This window comes from Protomyctophum parallelum (genome assembly GCF_964188405.1).
Source record: "Protomyctophum parallelum genome assembly, chromosome: 10".
NCBI classification, from domain to species: domain Eukaryota; kingdom Metazoa; phylum Chordata; class Actinopteri; order Myctophiformes; family Myctophidae; genus Protomyctophum; species Protomyctophum parallelum.
The window spans coordinates 15,300,582-15,320,517 of NC_139704.1; the positions used below are offsets into that span (position 1 = coordinate 15,300,582).

Sequence of the window (19,936 nt, forward strand, 5' to 3'; positions counted from 1 at the left end):
AAAATGTACTTGAGTAAAGGTACAAAAGCATTGGCATCGATTTACTCATTATGCAGAATGTCTAATTTCAAGTTATATGTCTCCCTGTCTGTCTCTTTGTCCTGTCTGTCCCTCTATGTCTCCCTGTCGGTCTGTCCCTCTATGTCTCCCTGTCGGTCTGTCTGTCCCCACAGTGTCAGCAGTGGAGCGTAAAGAGTGCTACTACCGTCTGAACGATGAGAACCTGTGTGAGAGCGTGCTGACCAGCCATGTCACCCTGGAGGAGTGCTGCTGCACGCTGGGAGCCGGCTGGGGCGACAACTGTGAGGTCCACCCCTGTCCTGTCAATGGAACTGGTGAGGAAGCACATAGTGGTGTAACGTACATTTGCTGTCCTGTCAATTGAACTGGTGAGGAAGCACATAGTGGTGTAACGTACATTTGCTGTCCTGTCAATTGAACTGGTGAGGAAGCACATAGTGGTGTAACGTACATTTGCTGTCCTGTCAATGGAACTGGTGAGGAAGCAGATACGCCGGGTGTGGCAGAACGGCCAGGAAACATACAGATTCATAACGGGCACAAGTACCATGGCCAGATTGCCCATGAAGAATACTCCATTATGATCTTACAACATTACATTTGGCGGGAACATAAAGTTTGATATTGTGATAAAAGACTATTGTCTACTGAGTGACTCAGTTTACTGACTCAGTTGCTACCTCTATCTCCTTGTATTACAGACCTGGTTGACTGACTCAGTTGGTACCTCTATCTCCTTGTATTACAGACCTGGTTGACTGACTCAGTTGGTACCTCTATCTAATCCATGTTTCACCTTTCAGACCAGTTCAACCAACTGTGTCCGTCTGGCAGAGGGTCCATCCCTACTGGAGAAACAGTGTATGGAGTGAGCCCCGCTGAGTGCTACAGAGGCTTGAACACTGCTGAATGCTACAAAGGTGTGTATGTGTGTACAGTATGTTTAACTGAAAGGGAACCTTCTGAACATGTAGAACAAGGTCTAACATGGAACTGTATACAACTACTTTGCAGTTGTTACAGCACTGAAAATCACCGTAAGAAATAAAACCACGTCTTACACCAGAAATACATTTCCCGACAATCTTCGGATTTTGGAAAAATACCGAACTTTTACATTTTGCAGCGAGGTGTCATCTGCTGCAAGGATTCCCAACTTGTGGGCCGGGGCAATATTACAACTTAGGGCCTAAATTATGTTTTTATTGTTGTTTTTATTAATTGATGATTAGGAATTTAAAGTATACTTGCTTTCCCGCCTAATATTGAACCAGTTCAGAGTGTTTCCACTGAAAATTAATTGGTTCAGAACCCTAAAAGTTGTTTCGGAACTGGAACCAAAAAATGGCCACCGGTTCCGTGAAAGCACCAAGAATGTAGAACTGAACCAGTTCTAGAGCCAAAGTTATTTTGGTGTAAAAGGGGCCATAGAGCTGATGCTGCAGTGCATAGCCCCCCACACTGCACACACTGAATAGACATCATCTCCTCCTGCGCTCACCTCTCCTCTGGTCTCCCCTCATGCCTTTCCCTACTTGTCCTATCACTGCCACTTACTTTTGCGTGCGTGCGTGCGTGCGTGCGTGCGTGCGTGCGTGCGTGTGTGTGTGCGTGCGTGCATGCGTGCGTGCGAGACAGACAAAACAGACATACCGCCTGCTTATAATATTCTTATCCCGTCCATGATTGTCCTTTTTTCCCATCTCTTTGCTCTCTTCATTGTACCTTCTTATTTACTGTCTATGCACTCTTAGTTTGTTTTTCAGAAAACTTGAAGGGTTTCTTTTACTCACTCCTTACCTTTCCTGTGACATTCCTTCTATAAAAAATATGTTAAAATGAAAATATCCTGCATCCACGAGAATATCTGTTCGATTATTGGAGCTACAGACATGACAGATCATGTTCTCCAGTGTAAACACCAACCCACCAGTAGTGGAAACACAAACAAATACCGTGTGTGCACGCACGCACGCACGCACGCATGCACGCACGCACGCACGCACGCACGCACGCACGCACGCACGCACACACACACACACACACACACACACACACACACAGTAGACATACACAAAGTAGACATACACAAAGTAGACACAGTATTGTACTGTAACTGAAAACTGATGGTTCTATCCTCAAAGCTTTCCTAGCTGTCAACAGCCTCGGGGCGAATTGAAACTGTCCCGAGGCTTCATAATTATTCCTCAGTTTTGACTCACCCCTACCTACTTCCTTTCTACACATCAGATTCCCATGCTTTATGTGCGAATTTTAGATGCACGATTTCATCTGATCTGTGTGTGCAATGCATGTGTGTAGCCTGCAGATAAACCAAAGCACACAACGCACGTGTGAGCACGTGTGAGTGTGGAGCACTGTCAAATTGCACTGTGCGCATGTATGTGTGCATGCGTGCGTGTGTGTGAGTGAGTGAGTTCCGTCTTCATCTTATTTTGCATGAAGGATATTATTTTAACAGCCACGCATGATTTGAGGCACTGTGCCAGAGGAGACGTGAGTTGATGTATCTGTCTGTCTGTCTGTGTGTGTTAACTGTGCTGTTCTCTCTCTGCATGTATAGATGCAGACGAGTGCAGTCTGTTTGGGCAGGAGGTGTGCAAGGGAGGCTTCTGCCTGGACACCCTGGGAAGCTATGAGTGCTACTGTAAGACCGGACAGGACTACGACCCCGCCAAGCTGGAGTGCAGAGGTGAGTGTCAACCAGAGGCTGGCGTCGGTAAAGTGGTAAAGCTGTGCTGTCATTTTGTTGAATACACATTTATTTTGTCTAATCTGTATGTTAATTACAACCTTTGTGGAGTGAAAACAAGTGTGCACCCAAGGACAGATCCCAAGGAAGCATCCCAGGTCTCCGCCAGGTCACGTTCATGATTTGTGGCATTTTGTACAAAACGAAGTTTGGAAGGCAATCATAGCCAATTGGAATGGATTATAAGAAATCTGACTGATACATCTTTGGTTTTGGACCAAATTGGTAGGAGTAGTAGCAAAAGGTGTGTTTTGCAAAAGAAAAACGCATGACTTGAGGCATTTTGTTCAAAACTGTCGACCGACCCAATTTTATCATGCATGACTATAGAAATAATGTGTACAGATCTGTAATCTATAGAAGTAATATCAAAAAATGTGTTTTGCGCAAATTTGCCTTGTGGTGGAGCTCTAACGATAATTATATATATAGATAATTATAACGATGTGGCAGAGGTTCAGCTCTGGCCTCCAGGGAGCGTGTGTACACAGTTTCACACTAATCGCTCCAGCGGTGCCGGAGATTACAGACGGACGGATGGACGAACGAATGGTGGGACAGGAGCGATAACATATTCTCCGGCCTTCGGCCTGGTAGCGATAAAGATATATAGTTTCATAATAACAAAAGATGGACATGACGCGATATGACACTCACAAACTGAAAAGACAAACTGTTACGCTCTGAAGAGGTTGTGTTTTGGTTTGTTTTATTGTCGGCTAACTATCAGCTAGCACAAAATATCATGTGTTGTGTTTTTGTATATGTGATTGAAAATGATGACCTGCATCAACACCAGTTGACGGTATGTGTGTCCCCGACGGGTGTGTGCGCGGGTCGGGCATGTGAGTTAGTGCCCGCTAGTGTGTGTGGGGTCAGATCAGGGTGAGGAGCCAGACTGTGGTCACAACAGAGGCCAACACCAACCAGACCCTCTGCAGCACCAACCAAAACACCAGGCCCTCTGCAGCACCAACCAAAAGCAGCATTCTCACTGAGTATGGCCTGGCACATGGCCTGGCCCTGAACCACCTTCTCTGGGCACAGTACACACACACACACACACACACACACACACACACACACACACACACACACATACACACACAGACAGACGCATGCACGCACGTGCACACACCACACATGCACGCGCGCGGAACACACATTTTTGTAGTTGTTTTAAGTATTTTACTTTTAACCCATGCATTAAGACCTGAGGCCGATTCTATACGAATGCCTTCTAAATCAGTAGTTCTCACCCTTTCAAGATTTTGTTCAAACGTAGCCAAAAAAAAGGTCCATAATGGGCATTCCCATACCTTGTTTTAGCACGACCTCGCCTCTCGCCCTCAGGGCGTCTTACTGGTACATGTTAGTTTTGTTTTATATTGTATATTCTCAGTACTGTGAAACTAATACCATAGAAATAAATGTACAGAATTCAGATCAAACATTTTCCATTCATAGCAAAAAATCTGAATCAGCTTTATCGTCGTGTCACAGGTTTGTAAAAACAAATTGGGTGAAATTTGTTGTATCGTTTTTGTTATTTGTGTTAAGAGGGACGAGAGATCAATCAAAGAAACAAACAAATGATCTAGACATTTACACATAGTGCCTGAGGTAAGACGTAAAGGTGTGTGAGCATCACACATGTCAAACACAGGACGGGAAGTCATCAATCTACGGGGGCCTCGGTGAGCGACGGCGACCGTGACACACATCTGCTAGAGATGAATATGTACTGGTTTGTGTTTCCATAGCAATAAGCATCATTAGCCCCCCCAGCAAAGCAGCTGTCTGTGAAGTGTGGCACTTAAAGGATGACTTCACCCATTTGCAACCTATCTTCATATAATTGGTCCACTCCTCACTAATGTTCATGATAAAATGGTACCATACTATAATGAGCATTAGTGAGGATCAATTAATTCCGACCGCAGGTCACATTTACTATGAAAATGTGCATTTTTGCGACCATAGGTCGCATTTACTATGAAAACATGCATCTCCCGTCCGTCCGTCCCACCCAATTAAATTCAAAGGGCTTTATTGGCATGAGAAAACATGGATTTGCAGAGTTCTGTGTGTAGGGTCTCGGTTTGGTGTTTATCCCATTTTCAAGATCATGGTTTGCTAATGGTCCCCAGATCTCGCAACCATAGAGGGAAATTGGTTCTATCACAGAGTCCACCCATGCCTCCATATACTGTATGGTCATGCCTCGTGACATCATGTGACATCATGAAGACACTAGATACTACAAAATAAGGTACACAAAAGTAAAGTAAAAACCCCAAAGAAACCAGGAACATAAGAAAGCACAGTAGGGTGACAAAACAGGTCACGGATTGTGACAATCAAACCCTGTACACTCAGTCAAGATCAAGACACACTCCATATATGGCCAGTACAGAATTAATTCCATATGTTGATCTGACCCCCCATGCCAAAGCGGCAGCGCTCCCCTAGCAGTCTGCCGTCCTTAAGACCTATATACTTTTACCAGAATTGTACCTCTCAGTCCCACACACACGCACATGCACATGCACACGCACCACACACACACATACAGTACATCTGCAGTCTATATCATATGTTTAGAGATCTAGTACCGTATAGGAAACATTTCTCAAACCTGTTGAGGTCATTAGGGTGTTACCTCTCAACCACTGACCTCAGATCAGTCTCACATGATCTCTCCATTTAGTGACCATGACCAGAACTAAATAGAGCCCACTGCTGCTACAGCACTGTTGGTCACTGTTGGTCACTCTCACCCCGGCCTTGTGGGCGTACTGCACGTTCTGCAACATTAGTGACAGCCTATTGGGGCAGGAAGTGACCGGGGCAGGGCAGCAAGCACAGAACAGCAGTTAAACCATTTAAACCAGGACAGCATCTGCGTCATTTTATATATATATATATATATATATATATAATATATATATATATATATATTCATATATATATATATATCTGCGTCATTTTATATATATATATATATATATATATATATATATATATATATACACATACAGTATAGCACATTGGTTGACTATTCAAAAATAGCAGATACAGTATACAAACTCATAGTGCGTCACTTTCTCACTTTGCACTATGAGCTTATTTTTTTAAGCGTGAAAATGTGTTCAAACCGTTGAACCTTTCAAATGTTGTCTTTCACCTTTATTTAATATTTTTTATAGAGGGACAGACAGTAGGCTGACAGGAAATGGGGGAGAGAGATGGGGGAGTGACATGCAGTAAAGGCCGTCGGTATCGGGAGTCGAACCCGCTGCACACTGCCAGACTCTGCCGGCCAAGGTGCCTGTACCGCTGAGCCACGAGCCCAGGCCAAATCGTTGAACCTTTAACTCAAATATTTGCTTCTAGGGGTCCCTGGAACAAAATATTTTGAGATGGGGATCTGTAGCAAAATGCATATAATTCTGGAGGTCCTTGACATGGAAAACGTTTGAGAACCACTGATTATAGCAACACACACTTTGTACGATGGGCCTCCGCTCTTAATCGGTTAATGTGGATATTAATTTCACACATTTGAGTCAGTCCGGCCACAGGGCTGTACTGTACTATACAACAAGGAATACACGTTCACACAGTATGACAAGCCGTAAGGGCTCTGTAAGGGCTCTGCCAATTACAGGCTTATTTTAATTCCCCAAATGGGAAATACATATGTACAGTAACACATTTTATGTGCTTTTGGGTAACATCCGTCACATCATGTGCTTGCGCTCCAGAGCTGTGTCGTCGTCGCGGTGCAGCTGTGAAGTGACCGCCGCTCCAGAAATAGTTCTGTTACCTCGACTCGTTTTCTGCGGCAGCTCTGCGGCTTTCTGGAGTGACTGCGCCACACAAGCAAGAGCCTTGAGCTTCCAAGAACAAAATCAAGGCCTTGTTTTGAATGCCGAACCCCTTCGCTTCCTTTTGTAGCTCTTTTCAACGTGTTGGTATTCGTTTGGTCTTTGTTATACACAATGGCATGCCCAGTTAACCACATGAACCCTAGTGTCCCTATTCTGGGCGAGGCATATAATATGGTTTAAGTGTTTCATTCATACTTGGTGTCAAGAATATAAATTAGGCTTTAGAGTAAACAAGACTGACATGAAATGTCATTTACAGCTTGGCTACCAATATAAAAAACGAGTGCATCCGTCTCTGTCTGTGTCCTTTGTATGCGTGTGTCCTTTGTGTGTCCTTTGTGTGTCCTGTGCGTGCGTGCGTGCGAAGCAAGTGCAATAAATGCAGAAGTCTTGCAATCCCAGATTTGACCACCAGGCGACGGCAGCTACGCTGTTCTACCACGATTCTGGGGGCTTGGTTCAGAGAATGGGAAGCCATTGATGACCCCTCATTGACTGGCCTTTAGCCAATATGGAGAAAGTGAGAAAGTAAAGAGAAAGTCTGTTTATTGGCATCTTTGCCAAGCTGTAAAAAAGCGGACAGACTGGGTGGAGAGCAAGGCTCAGCAGAGGTTTGGCTCTCGCCTGGTGTGGGCAACGGTTTGAGGTCCGCGTTACGCGTGGCCTCACAAGTCATAATACAATTTAAGAAAACCGCCACAGCTCCGGCCTGTGGCCGTGTATGTACTGCGCAGATGTTTTTATGACTATTTCAGTTCTCTAGGAATATGTGCTTTTTTTTATATTCATATCCTCAGCAGTTATAGCCACGAGGTTTCAAGCATAACAAGTATGCTGGCTAGATTTTGAGTAATGCATATCTGCAGTATTCATTTCACATAAATATACGTGCCCGAAAAAGAAAACACAACAGTAAAATGATGAGTTATATTTCAAGAGTATTTCATCACCAAATAATTCTTGAGTTATCCGGTTATTGAATTGTCCCGGTAATTAAGTCATACACAGCAGAATTCCTCAGTGTTAGTTGAACTCTTAAGTGTAAAATTGGACTGTATCACCGGCTCGTTGATAAACACATTGTCCACCTACACCAAAGTGGGTGGAAATGCAATTTATTGGTCTCTGTCCTTTTTTGGAAGTGTGTTTCTGCTGCTACTGTTATTATTCTGTGTGCAAGCATTTTTAAAAGGAGTGGGTCTAAATTGGCTACGTTAATGACTTTTCAGCTAAAATAATCATTGGGTGTAGGCTGTAGGCTACTGTAAGGTCTTAACCACTTAAACCCCATACTGGGTAAAGGAAGGTACTAGTTCCAACAAAAAAGTCTTAATATTTTTTCCTCTGCTCTCTCTCTCCCAGATATCAACGAGTGTCTGGATGAGTCTGTGTGCGTTGGGGGAGAGTGTCTGAACACGGATGGCTCCTACATGTGTTTCTGTGCAGACCCCATGGTACTAGACCCCAGCAGCAACCAGTGTGTTCATCCCCCTGAGGTGGCTGGTAAGAGAACACTCACTAACCCAGACCCCATGGAACTAGAAGTCTAGAGACCCCAGCAGCACCCCCCCCCTTACTGTAGGTGTAGCAGAGTGGCTCACAACATCAGCCTGATGGCCTGAAAGTCTAAATATCTCCCCCGAGTCATAGGGAATTCCTTTTGGTTTAGTGGTTAAGATGTTGGCTTTACACGTGGGAGAACCGGGTTCTAATCCAGAGCATTACATAGGCAGGGTAAAAACATCAGAAACATTGATGATCATGGTAATAAAACATACTAGTTTACACACAGTGGCACACGTCCACTGGTCCCAGGTGAGAGTGAGGAGGAAACAGGTTGCTGCGAAAAGGTACAGATTTTCCAACAAAGCTTCCCTTGATAAATAACGGTTGGGAGGAATCAGATGTAGATCCGTTATAGATAGTATGCACATGCATCACTTTTCCACCGGGACACGCCCCCCTCATCTAGTCTGAGTGGCAAAACATTGAGCAGGATGGAGCATTGGTGTTTGGAAGCGCTCATGGGAAATCACGCAATGGTCCTGCTTACCACCTGTGTCTAAATGTCACATAATGCAGGAGGCAGCAGGACGTTGCGTCGAAAACTTATCTTGACAGAAAGTATCTCATAACATGTCTACGGTGGATTTCTATGAGACTAAAACTTTGCAGATAGAAAGAGGATAGAGACTTGGGCTGTCAAGGCCAGAATGTTAGGCGTACAGCCTCTATTAGCTGTACAAAAAGTTCATGCATGTATATAAGCAGAGCGGGGCTTGAGTGGCTAAAACAAATTAAAACACATATATATATAATAACTTTATTATATTTATTGTGTTGGAAAGTCTGTGCGCTGAATTAAATTGTCAAGTGTACTGAGGCAATGCCCTAAACATGCACGGTCCTTTAATATGTACAGTAATGTGGGATGATCCTGTTTGTGTCTGGCTTGCACCCTGTCTATCCTGCAGACATAACGTTGGATTTCCTGTTGAAGTGGAAGTTTGATTACTTACTGAGCCTGTTTATATTGTCTTTGTATTACTGTATATGCATTATCACTAACATACTGTGTGTGTGTGTGTGTGTGTGTGTGTGTGTGTGTGTGTGTGTGTGTGTGTGTGTGTGTGTGTGTGTGTGTGTGTGTGTGTGTGTGTGTGTGTGTGTGTGTGTGTGTGTGTGTGTGTGTGTGTGTGTGTGTGTGTGTGTGTGTGTGTGTACATGTATGTGTGTGTGTGTGTGTGAGCAGAGCAGCATCGTGAGACAGAACAGATAGCCTACCAGGGCATCTGTTGGCAGACAGTGACAGACACCTACACATGCACACGGCCGCTGGGTCCCAACAACAGGAAGACCACCTTCACGGAGTGCTGCTGCCTGTACGGAGAGGGCTGGGGCATAGGAAGTGTGAGGGAGTGTGCCCTCTGTCCACGAAAGGACACTGGTAGGCTACTTAAAACACACACAGCTTTAGTCTGAGCGTTTCCGTGTGTGCGTGGTGGCGCCGTGCATCTGTGTGTGATTGACCTGTTCACCGCATAGGTCTGAATGTTATTCATGACCTGTTGGAAGTCATTCTCTTCTATGCTCTGTCTATGCTCCATGACTGTTTAACGACACACAGCGCGCACGCACACACGCACTCACCCTGAAACCTGCTCCCCTTGTCCATTGGCAAGAGCATTGTGGGAACCAAGGATATAATCACTTATGCTCTGAACAGTCTCCTCTCTAATCCTACACACCTGCTCTCGTTAGCCCACTGACCTGCCGAGACAGGAAACCACGTGGGTGCGTGTGTGTGTGTGTGAGTGTGTGTGGGGGTTTTTATTTGGGGGGGGGGGGGGATGTGTTGCAGTGTGAGGGAATGGCTCAAGTAGAGAGTTAGTATGTTGCTCTCTAGTACCTAAGCAAGTAAGCAAGCCTTGGCGAGCCATGGGCAGGAGCCTATCTCCTGTTTCTGTAGCGTTAGGCAGCTTGATGTACAAGTACTCTCCCTGGACATTTACGTTAGTATGTCGCAGGGATTTACCCCCAATCCAAACCCTTGATGCTGAGTGCCAAGCAGGGAGGCATTGGGTCCCATTTTTCAGAGTCTTTGGTATGACCTGGCCGGGGATCAAGCCCCAACCTCCCAGTCTCACGGCGGACACTCTAACCACAAGACCACTGAGCTGGTCTCTAGTACCTAAACCAGAGTATATTATTCACTTTTCCCCTAAATCCTCCCCTGTTTGCTAAGCATGGTGATGGCTTTGTAATTGGTTTCAATCCCCTCAGAAACGGTTGACATTCAGACTGCTGCTGCATATATTAAACAGCATGAGACCAGTCTCTGTTTGTGCTTTTTGCATCCATGCTCTTTATCGGAGTGTGTTTAGAAAGGCAAGCTACTGCTATGGCACTCTGGAGGACTCTGGATATTATCTTCTATCTGAATGCTATTTTCTACTTATCCCCATCCTTCTCTATCTGCTATCTTTCTCTCAGAGGCTGGTCCTCCCCTCTGTGCGGATCCCCGTCTGATATAGCCAACCTCATTTTGTCTCGTAGTCTATCCGTCGTTCACCGTACATTGCTCTTCCTCGCTGTCCCATTGCTTTACTGTTTTTAACCACTTAACCACAAACATCCCACTAAATTATTTTCAAAACAGCTGATCTGCAATTAGATCCATTTTATATTCTCACCCATTCAAAATAAAATGGGGTTAAAGTGGTTCATTAGCTTTGTGTTCAGTTTGCATAGTGTGATGGTCTCTCCCCAACTCTCTTTGTCTCGCGTACTCCACAGACCCCCTTTCATTCTGTCTGTTATGTCTTTATCTCCCTCGTCTCTCCCAGAGGACTACGCCTCCATGTGCAACCTGCCTCTGAGTGGTGGTCGCCGGCCGTACGGCCGCGATGCCCTGGTGGCCAGCCCGGTGCACGAATACGAGATCAGGCCAGATTATGGCGCACAGCGACCCGACCAGCGGGCCATCCTGCCTCTTTACGAGGACGAGGACGAGGAGAGTGAGTTGTGCTTCATTTCTTTTCTTTTGATTTCCTTTGTGTTAATATTAACAGGGGAAGCCCAGTGAAACCCGAACTTTTTGTAAAGACTCGTATTAAGTGACTGAACATGCAGTGTGCCACGGCAGTTAAGTGTAATAAAGGGTATATGCAATATGTTAGGACTCAGGAGAGCTTTCTCCTAGACCAGCGCTTCTCAGCATTTTTTGAGCTGTGAAAACTAGCATATTTCAAACAATCCTCAAGGACCACCTCGCCACACCTCCCCACAACAATATATACAGTATGTTTAGTAGAGGAAGGCATAACACAAACACAAACTTACTTTTCACACCGCGTTGTGTGCTTATTTCTATTTTCAGTGTGCGACACAGCACAGTGCGCAACTAAGTATACCAGGCCCTTAAGAGTCATTATTTAATTTCTGATTTATTTTTTTCATTTTCCCATAGAACTGTAATTATGCCGTGGACCAATGGTTAAGAAATGGTGCCAAAGACCATTCAATCTTTCAACCACAGATCAATGTACATGCTATAGTGCCACAATAATCAATTGTGGCAATAATTAATTATGTCCACGTCCAGAAAGTAGAGACGCCTGAGTGGTCAACTGATTAAGTCCATAACTGAAGCACTGTCCTTCATGGTTGGCAGTGAGCAGAAATGTTTTGCATAAAGAAAGCTTACATTGGTACTGGTAGGCAATAGGGAGCATGTGAATAATCCCTTTTAACTTGACTGCCAATGAAAGCACTTTGCTGCCATCTTGTGGCCATTTCAAACCCTCCCCCTTTCAATGGAATACTTGCCCTGGCTAGAAACTCATTGGGAACCCAATCCATGACATTAATTCATTAACTGCCAAATTAGTGTTTTTATTTACATCTAAAGTGTATTGTTATGTATTATTATTATTAATATATTTTTAAGTACTGCATTTATTAATCAAGGGAACCTACAGTAGTGTCAAATTAGACTATATGAATATGAATAGATTATGAATGAATTATTCCATCCGGAGCTTGTGTGACATAATGTTCCTCCCTCTGTCTGTCACCATCTACCCTACAGACCCATATGATGCGTTTGAGGGTCTGCGAGCAGAGGAGTGTGGGATTCTAAACGGATGTGAGAACGGCCGGTGTGTGCGTGTGCACGAGGGCTACACCTGTGACTGCTTCGACGGCTACACCCTGGAGATGTCCCGAATGGCCTGCATTGGTAGGACAAGAGACACATATACTGCATGAAACACAGGAATAAAGTACTTAAATGTTTTACTTAAAAGTATTAATACTGCAATATAGAAATACTCTGTTGCAAGTAAAAGTCCCGAATTCTAGATTGAGTAAAAGTATACAAGTATTGGCATCAAAATGTACTTAAAAGTACTAGAAAGGGTAACAGGACAACTCACCCCTTTTCTGTTTTCCTCCCGGAATTTTCCCTAGTGAGGGGTGGGAGAGGCTGGACAGCAGACAGCTGGAATTTGAATATCTCTAACTATAAACCTTCACGACAGCAGACAAGTACAAATATAATTTATGAAAAGGCTACTACAGCGAAGTCGGTTCACAGAAGTTGTTGTAGGCTATCTGACGAGGTACCATTTGAGTGGGCAAAACCTTACATTATACTAAATGATACTAAATTGTTTATAGGGTCATGTATTCAAATGTATATTATATATTTCCCTCAAAGATGTATAGTGGAGTAGAAGTAAAAGTACTAGAAATTGGAAATACTCAAGTAAAGTAAAAGAATACCTCAGAATTGTACCTAGTTACTTTCCACCACTGCAATCGGTCAGCTAGCTTTAACCAAAGGTCGCCTGAGATACAGTACCAGGAAAATACCAACAATTAGCTTAGCTAGCTAGCAGCAAACCGTGCACAAAAAAAGATTGACAACATGCAAGATGTTGTCCAATAAAATACTGAAAACCAAAAACCATAATGATAAAGAAAATAGCCCACACCTAAGTTTCCCCTTCACTCATCCTCACACAAACACACACACTGATGTATTGACCCACATGACATCACAGGGACCCTAAACTGTTTATACAGAATAAATAAATAAAGTTGGGCAATTACTATTGTCTGGTTGCCAATGGTAACCACACTAATATGTGTGGTTTCCATTTAATCAATGAAAAGTTACTATTGTTCTAATGGAAGCCACAAAAAAGGCGATACAGTATGTACTCGCGTAGCAATTGGTCTGCGAGACCCAAACATGGGTCCCGAGCACCAGTCTGGGAACCAGTGCGCTCCATACGGTCAAGCGTACCGAGGCTCCACGCCTCCCTCCTCTCATGGCCCTGAGTCCATTAGCTGCACGTATAGTTTCAAGGTGAGCTGGAGTGCTCTCCACAAATAATACATTACACGCTGACCCGTTAAGTACACTTTACTGGCGACACGGCTGCTCGCTGAAACACAATCAGCCTTAACCCGGCTGGCCTGTCTGCATTCCTAACACGTCACCGTGTTTCAAATTTAAATCTAAAGTGGTATGCTGGCAAAATGAGTTTGGAGCCGAACAATGCGCTAGCCTTATTAAGTGAGCCATTTTATTTTGGTCAGCCCACTTACTGTGCTATGCTTTGTTACGCACTAGTAGGTCAAAAACTCTTCAGTTCGTCCCATCTGAGTGGTACGCTTGGTATCATTCCATGTGTTTATGTACGGATTGTCCTAGTTTTCTGTGTGTTTGTGTTGCTTTTGCATCTATGCTTTATTGTGTATAAGCTATGCGATACATGCTACAATATGACCGTAGTTATCATGCTTTAGTTCACCCACAAAATTACTTATTTTCTGTCAATTACACACCCCATTAAGCCTTGATTTTTTTTGTCACATTCCTATGCCAATAATTTGATGACCGTGTCATCAGTCAGTACCGCCTATCATCAAATGATTGGCTTCGGAATGTGACAAAAACAAAAAAATCGGGGCACGTTAGCGCAGTCGGTAGCGCTGAGAAGGTCCTGGGTTTGATTCCCGCTGGATGCTGTGGGCGTGTTCTCTCCTCCAGAACAGAATCAGTGCCCATACCCTATAGGTGGGGTTGGCAAAGGGCCTTTGATAGAAAATACGTCGTTTTTTGGGTGAACTACTCCGTTAAGAGAATGTCTTAGACCATGGGTTTTCAACAGGTGGTCCGTGGACCACTGGTGGTCCGTGGAGGTATTGCATGTGGTCCCTGACCATGCATTTAGTAATGCTTTAAATGTTCTTTCCGTTGAGAAAAGAAACCGTGTTTCTAGAAAACTAGAAATCTAGTTGAGAAACCGTGAACTGAATGAGCTGGTGACCTATGATGAGTCCATCCATGGAGTCATTTACTGACAAGTTGGAGTTCATGAAATTCAACAGAAAAAGGGAGAGAAAAAACTCAAGAAGGGGTGTGCACCGTACCATATCCCCACCCAACACAATAGTGGTCCCCATGTTGATTCTAAGTCAGGGTGGTGGTCCCTGGTTCACAATCAGTTGAAAACCCCTGTCTTAGACCAACATTGTTCTGGTGAAGTAGTTTTGTTCTTGGAAGAAAGTAATAGACGTAGACCGTCACCACACTGGTTGACTGGGTTTTCTGTGGATTGCGGGACTTTGTCACTGAACAGTGCTTCATTTATGAGCTGCACACCCTGTAGCTGCACACCCTGTAGCTTATCCTAGCGCTGCTGTTGGACTATTTGAACATATGAGGTTTACACCCGACACAGACGATGGCTAAAGATTGAACAAGGAGGACACACCGTTATTAGACTGTCTTGTTTACACGTTGACATAATGAACTACTAACTGGGTACATTTACTTAAGTACTGTACTTAAATACAATTATGAGGTATTTGTACTTTACTTGAGTATTTCCAATACTTTTACTTCTACACCACTCATAGACTGTAAAAAATATGGACAAAGCGTTCTCCGGGTCTTATATGGACGTAAAATGAAGCCTGTCAGTCCTTGAACTGTAAGTCGCCATCTTTGTAGATCCGTTTTGGCCCAGATGGCCATTGGCTGGCCCAGACAACGAGGCGGGACTTCGCCCCTTCTTCTTAGTTGGTTTTTATTTTGACTCGAACGGGGGGTGGCTCCCGATCATAGACTGTAACGGTAGCCACGCCCCTCAGAACATACGCGACTTTATGGTAATTTTTTTAATAAATGGGACCATAATTTTCCAAAAGGAAATGAGACTTAAAAACTAGTGACTGGAAGCAGAAAGTATGCATGACCATGTTTATTAAGGTAATACAGTCTAGGTGAAGTTGGGCCCAAATACATGGAGCTCTATGGAGTTATGGGTTTTTTTGGGCCCAATGACAGCACCACAACAGGCCATTATATGAACTTTCAGGAAGTCCCGATTTCATTAGTGGCTTCACAAAATATCTGTCTGACTGCCCCCCTGACGCCACTACATCTCAGAAGAAAATATTGCACTTTTACGCCATTTTACAATAACAACTTCAGCCCTATATACATTTCAGCCATTTGAACATAGCCAATCTACAATCTCACGCATTGTGAGTTTGTAGAGATGCTATTTTCAAAAGATTTTTTTTATACATTTGAAAACTTGAAATGGGACATTGTGCCTAAAATGATAACTTTTACTTTTGATGCTAATACTGTACTTTTACTCAAGTACATTTTGAATTCCGGGCTTTTACTTGTAACAGAGTAAAATAATAATGATACAATTCAAACTACTTCTCTGTGTCTGGGACATTGGACAATAGCAGGTTTAATTCTTTCTTTCTTTCTTTCTTTCTTTCTTTCTTTCTTTCTTTCTTTCTTTCTTTCTTTCTTTCTTTCTTTCTTTCTTTCTTTCTTTCTTTCCTGCCCTGTGGAGCAGTCATTCTCCCTTCCCTTGGTTATTCAATTATTATTGTTTTTTATTTTATGTTTTATTTTTTTGTTTAGTTTTTAAATGAAATGAAATGAGAATGAAATGAAGATTTTTGCCTTATTTTTTCATACTTCTCTTTTATCTGCATTTTTACTGCGATGTCTACGAGTTCTTGCCAGGTTGCAAAGCTGCTATGGGACAGCGGTGGGAGAGTAAACTTTTGTACATTTAAACAGAAGAGTGGAGAAACCAGTTGATGTATTTGTAATTTGTACATGAAAACAACAGGCCATTATATGAACTTTCAGGAAGTCCCGATTTCATTAGTGGCTTCACAAAATATCTGTCTGACTGCCCCCCTGACGCCACTACATCTCAGAAGAAAATATTGCACTTTTACGCCATTTTACAATAACAACTTCAGCCCTATATACATTTCAGCCATTTGAACATAGCCAATCTACAATCTCACGCATTGTGAGTTTGTAGAGATGCTATTTTCAAAAGATTTTTTTTATACATTTGAAAACTTGAAATGGGACATTGTGCCTAAAATTATAACTTTTACTTTTGATGCTAATACTGTACTTTTACTCAAGTACATTTTGAATTCCGGGCTTTTACTTGTAACAGAGAATTTCTACATTCCAATATTGATACTTTCACTTAAATAAAATAAATTAAGTACTTTCTTTTAACATGCACTCTCCCTCTGCTTTCAGACGTGAATGAGTGTTCGGAGCTCAACGGCCGCATGTCACTGTGCAAGAACGCCAAGTGCATCAACACAATAGGCTCCTACAAGTGTGTGTGTCTGCCCGGCTTCAGTCCCTCTGAAAAGCCCAACTACTGTGTGGCGGAATCAGCAGCAGCACGCAGACAGAGGCAGTGAATGTGCACGAACACTAGGGGGGGACAAAACACACCAAAAACACTCATATAGGCCACACAAACACACACACACACACACACACGCACACGCACGCACGCACACACACACACACACACACACACACACACACACACACACACACACACACACACACACACACATACACACACTTATTTAATCCAAGCCCATATACTCTGCACTGTATAAAGTACACACTAAATGAAACAAACTAAAAAAAGTAATTTACTTGAGATGAAGATTCAACTTAATCTAATATGTGGTGCCTTAGGGGAGGAGAAACGCAGCATTGTATAAAATGTATGTTTTTGTCTGTTCCTTTTTGTAAGTTTGTTTCTCATTTCGTATCAGGAGTTTTATGTGTTCACACGGGCACTGACTGCTCTGTTAACACAACGACAAACCCTATGGACTCTTGCTGGGGGATTAAGTTTTATTTTCTACCCAGTTGGAAAACAATGTGTGTGGATATTTAATTATGTGAAGAAGCCAGCTCTCCGTTTTTATTTTTGTTGTGTATTTTGGCCCTTGTCCGTCCCAATTTTCTTCCTCATAGTCATCCTTCCCTTCATCAAGCCTTCTGTCTGCAGTTCACCCTGGAGGATTTTCTTGACGATATTGGAAGCCGGTTTGTTTCAGCCCCATGGCTTGTTTCAGCCCCAGGGCAGTATGTACATGTTACTGAACTAGGAAGTTGTTCATGTCTTGAAATAAGCTTTGTTTTGCTCTTATTTTTTCCTTTTTGTTTGTAATAATGATACAATTCAAACTACTTCTCTGTGTCTGGGACATTGGACAATAGCAGGTTTAATTCTTTCTTTCTTTCTTTCTTTCTTTCTTTCTTTCTTTCTTTCTTTCTTTCTTTCTTTCTTTCTTTCTTTCTTTCTTTCTTTCTTTCTTTCTTTCTTTCTTTCTTTCTTTCTTTCCTGCCCTGTGGAGCAGTCATTCTCCCTTCCCTTGGTTATTCAATTATTATTGTTTTTTATTTTATGTTTTATTTTTTTGTTTAGTTTTTAAATGAAATGAAATGAGAATGAAATGAAGATTTTTGCCTTATTTTTTCATACTTCTCTTTTATCTGCATTTTTACTGCGATGTCTACGAGTTCTTGCCAGGTTGCAAAGCTGCTATGGGACAGCGGTGGGAGAGTAAACTTTTGTACATTTAAACAGAAGAGTGGAGAAACCAGTTGATGTATTTGTAATTTGTACATGAAAAAAAATGCTCTTGTATGAATATTCATATTACATTGTATATTAAACCCCTTGGTAATAAATCACAAATTGTGATATTTATACTGACTGACCTGTCATAGCCTTATTGTGGAAAATTGTGTAATTTATAAGTAATCAACTGTTCATGGGAGGAGACCAACCACATAGATAGATTGATAACACAAAATGTGTATATTTATGTGGATTGTTTTTATACGGTATGTTGTTTACATCTCTAGGGATAAATACTAGAGATGTCCCGATACTTTATCGGCATCGGAAAAGTATCTGTAGCCTACCCTTATTTGTCATATCGGGTCATATCGGTATCGGCGAATATGCCAGTCTAACCACCAATCTGACACAGGGGTAAGGGGTTGACACCATGGCAGGTAAATAAGGTGTTGGGGCATGTGGAGTTTGCTTTCGAGTTGCCCAAACTGCAAGTGCACATTTGAGTGAGGAGTCTGCTATAAACACAACATGAGATATATACTGTAGCTAGATAGCTATAGACACAACACGAGATCACAACACTGGTATCGGTATTCGGTATTGGTATCGGGATCGGATCGGGAACAAAAAAAGACATCCCTAATAAATACCAAAAAAAAAAGAAAATCCAATATAAAATGATACATTAAGCCAGTGGTTCTCAACCTGTGGGTTGGGACCCCACCTACCCCACACACAAAGACCGGATTACTGCATCAAACTAATCAACTATACTATAAAAACTGGTCAAACATTGGACAGACTATCAAATAATCTAGGACAGGCAAAATTTCAAGCTGATCTACAAGTTTGTAGATTGCCTGAAACGGTTGAGAACCACTGCATTAAGCAATAGGTGCATTTTTGTGTAATCACATTTGAATGGTTTAGCTTTAGAACTTTTTTGGGGTTACATTATTTGCTCCTCGGAAGGCTGATGAGTGATTATAGTAGAGATATTTCATTGTAACGTTGTGTTATCAAGTTGAGCTGTTCTTGCTTGGCTCAGCAATGCTGTATTTTGCACAGTTGTGAGGAAGTCTAATCTTGTGCTGCGTTCACATGGGCAGATGCAAAGCTACAGTCTATAGTACCATTTGGAAGCAAGTGACATGAAGATGCATCCGACGAGTATATTTTTTTATTTAAAAAAATAAATGCTTTCCCGGTTTTAAAGGTATAACAACGCATAGGATTTCCCAGTCTCAAGTAGTTAAGAGGACTGATGGGTCTCTCAGTATGTTCCACATACCGGTAGTAGAGATGGAGAGTTGCACACAGGTTAGAGGTTAAATGTTAGAGTCAGATCATGACGCATCACCTGTGACCTTGGGATTGACCCAAAAAGCATAAAAACTCTGAGTCAGTAGTTGTGGCTGTAGTGTGTGTACAGGGACAGATATTAGGGGACAGTGAAGCTGTGTGTACAAAGGGACAGAGTAAGTTAACTAGACTGTGTCGGGGGGGCCCAGCCATGCATCTATAGGCCTATGACCTTGTTGTTGCTGCATTCTTGTTGCTCACAAATTGTGATGATGTTAGCGCATGCCTGCCTGCCTGCCCCCCCCCCCCCCCCTTAGCGCTCCCCATTCTCCACTGTCTGCTTTCCACTAATCCATGCATCAGAACTCTCTGTGCAAATCATAGACAAAACTCATTGCATGTCCTATGATGAAGAAGATCAAATAAAAAACGTGTTGTACCCTGCCCTTTTTTTCCCTTATTTCTAATTATTTGTTCCG

At 42.8% G+C, this 19,936-nt stretch overlaps 1 protein-coding gene across 5 annotated transcripts in view; it reads left to right on the forward strand.

Moving 5' to 3' along the window:
- Nucleotides 1-18,287, forward strand: part of ltbp1 (latent transforming growth factor beta binding protein 1) — a 157,260-nt gene extending 138,973 nt beyond the window's left edge. For all 5 annotated transcript variants that reach the window (XM_083774400.1, XM_083774401.1, XM_083774404.1 and 2 more), the window contains 8 exons: nucleotides 174-335; nucleotides 825-941; nucleotides 2,606-2,734; nucleotides 8,050-8,190; nucleotides 9,440-9,634; nucleotides 11,034-11,204; nucleotides 12,278-12,427; nucleotides 16,799-18,287. In XM_083774400.1, the coding sequence (XP_083630526.1) occupies nucleotides 174-335; nucleotides 825-941; nucleotides 2,606-2,734; nucleotides 8,050-8,190; nucleotides 9,440-9,634; nucleotides 11,034-11,204; nucleotides 12,278-12,427; nucleotides 16,799-16,968 (1,235 nt within the window). In that variant the 3' untranslated portion in view covers nucleotides 16,969-18,287. The remainder of the gene's footprint in view (nucleotides 1-173; nucleotides 336-824; nucleotides 942-2,605; nucleotides 2,735-8,049; nucleotides 8,191-9,439; nucleotides 9,635-11,033; nucleotides 11,205-12,277; nucleotides 12,428-16,798) is intronic.
- Nucleotides 18,288-19,936: the final 1,649 nt, after the last annotated feature.